General features: G+C 36.7%; 1 protein-coding gene across 3 annotated transcripts in view; it reads right to left on the bottom strand.

Moving 5' to 3' along the window:
- The window catches only part of brd9 (bromodomain containing 9), a 10,320-nt gene that overhangs the window by 3,209 nt on the left and 4,933 nt on the right, over window positions 1–2,178 (bottom strand). For all 3 annotated transcript variants that reach the window (XM_014008784.1, XM_014008785.1, XM_014008783.1), the window contains 2 exons: window positions 1,072–1,247; window positions 794–926 (listed from right to left, as the gene is read on the bottom strand). In XM_014008784.1, coding sequence (XP_013864238.1) covers window positions 794–926; window positions 1,072–1,247 — 309 coding nt within the window. The remainder of the gene's footprint in view (window positions 1–793; window positions 927–1,071; window positions 1,248–2,178) is intronic.

The raw sequence follows: 2,178 nt of genomic DNA, 5'->3' as shown, positions 1-2,178 counted from the left end.
CATGTATTCACTAACATTAACTAACATGTATTTATTAACATGTATTCACTAACATTAACTAACATGTATTTATTAACATGTATTCACTAACATTAACTAACATGTATTTATTAACATGTATTCACTAACGTTAACTAACATTTATTCATTAACATGCATTAACTAACATGTATTAACTAACATGTATCGATTAACATGTATAAACTAACACGTTTACCTATTATGTTGTAACAAACATGTATTTATTAACATGTATTCACTAACCTGTATTAACTTACATGTTGTAACTAACATGTATTTATTAACATGTATTCACTAACATGCATCAACTAACATGTATTAACTAACATGTATTAACTATCATGTAACCAAAATGTATTTATTAACATGCATTAACATGTATTCAGTAACATGTATCAACTAACATGTATTAACTAACATGTTGTAACTAACATGTATTCAGTAACATGTATGAACTAACATGTATTAACTATCACGTTGTAACTAATATGTATTCACTAACATGTATTAACTAACATGTATTAACTAACATGTATTAACTATTATGTTGTAACTAACATGTATTTATTAACAAGTATTAACATGTATTCAGTAACATGTATGAACTCACATGCATCAACTAACATGTATGAACTAACATGTATTCACTAACTTGTATTAACTAACATGTTGTAACTAACATGTATTAATTGACATGTATTAACATGTGTTCAGTAACATGTATGAACTAACATGCATCACCTAACATGTATTAACGGTGAGGAACATGAACCTTAGAGTTTGGCATGTATCTGTTGATGCGATCTCGAGCTTCATCTGCAGAATGTTCAACCAGAGCCAGAACGTGCTCCTCTGCTGTGCTGTCAGTCAAGCTGCACGCGTTCCCCTCAGGTTCGAAAAGGTAACTGAGAACATACAGACACATGTATAAACACACAAGCTCTTTAAGTGTCAGAAGATGCTCAGTACTCATCTTCAGGCCTTTCTAACAAACTTTTACACAAAAGGCCATTTATTTCCATTACAGTAAGAAAGAACCTGATGTCTCACTTCATGTCTTTGACTGGTTGTTTTTTGGACTTTTTGGAAGGCTCGAYGGGGATGGGGATCGTCTCTGGAGGAGGGAGATCGGCCGTCAGGTCTTCGTCTCCCAAAATGGCCGCCTGCTGGGAAAAATCCATGTCCTGCATGAAAGACATGCTGCGTTTCAGCGCCAAAAGACGCTCCTTGACACAGAGAATAAAAGAGAAAAAAGGCTTGGTGACAATGATGCTTGGCAGAAACAGCTACACCTGATACCAATACTTTTATTTGACTATATAATGCTGACAATGACTGACTTCATGTACAGACTTTCCTTGAGTTCCAACATTCAAATGAGCCGTATTGCCATGAAGACTTCAAACCACTCAGCTGCTCAAAACATCAGTGTTTTGAATATACACCCATAGATAAATGTGTCAGCTGACTCTTGGAGGCACACATACATTAAATCCAAATCTATTTGAAAAAAAAAAAGACAGTTAAACTGAGGGATGCTCAACAATGCTCATGCTTCCAAAGTATTTAGGTCAGGGATCATAGAAGTCCAGTGTTTTCCTCTTAGCCATTCTTGGGCTTTATGATTTGGTGTCCTCCTTGGTCGTCACCCATTAAATCCACTTTGGCTCAAACAAGGACAGATGATATGATCTGAGGCTGATGTTCCTTGAGCTTGAAGTTCATCTTCAATCTCTTTAGAAGTTTTTCTGGGCTCTTTTGTTACCATTCGTATAAGCCGTCTCTTTGATTTGTCATCGGTTTTCCTCCTGCAGCCACGCCCATGGAGGTTGGCTACAATCCCATGGATCTTAAATTTCAGAATATGTGCAACTGTAGTCACAGGAACGTCAAACTGCTTGGAGATGGTCTTATAACCTTTACCTTTAACATGCTTGTATGTAATTTTCTTTCTAATCTCCTGAGACAACCCCTCCCTCCTCTTCCTCTGGTCCATGTTGCTGTGGTCCACACCATATCACCAAACAGCACAGTATCTGTAGCCCTATAAACAGGCCCACTGACTGATTACAAGATTTAGACACCTGTGATGATAACTAGTGGACACACCTTGATTTGTCCCTTCGGAACCATTAATTTCAGGGGTACCATCATTCC

Source organism: Austrofundulus limnaeus, unplaced genomic scaffold, assembly GCF_001266775.1.
Source record: "Austrofundulus limnaeus strain Quisiro unplaced genomic scaffold, Austrofundulus_limnaeus-1.0 Scaffold52, whole genome shotgun sequence".
Lineage (NCBI taxonomy): Eukaryota > Metazoa > Chordata > Actinopteri > Cyprinodontiformes > Rivulidae > Austrofundulus > Austrofundulus limnaeus.
The sequence above is the reverse complement of the archived record's forward strand: the minus strand, read 5'-3'. Positions and strand labels throughout refer to the sequence as shown.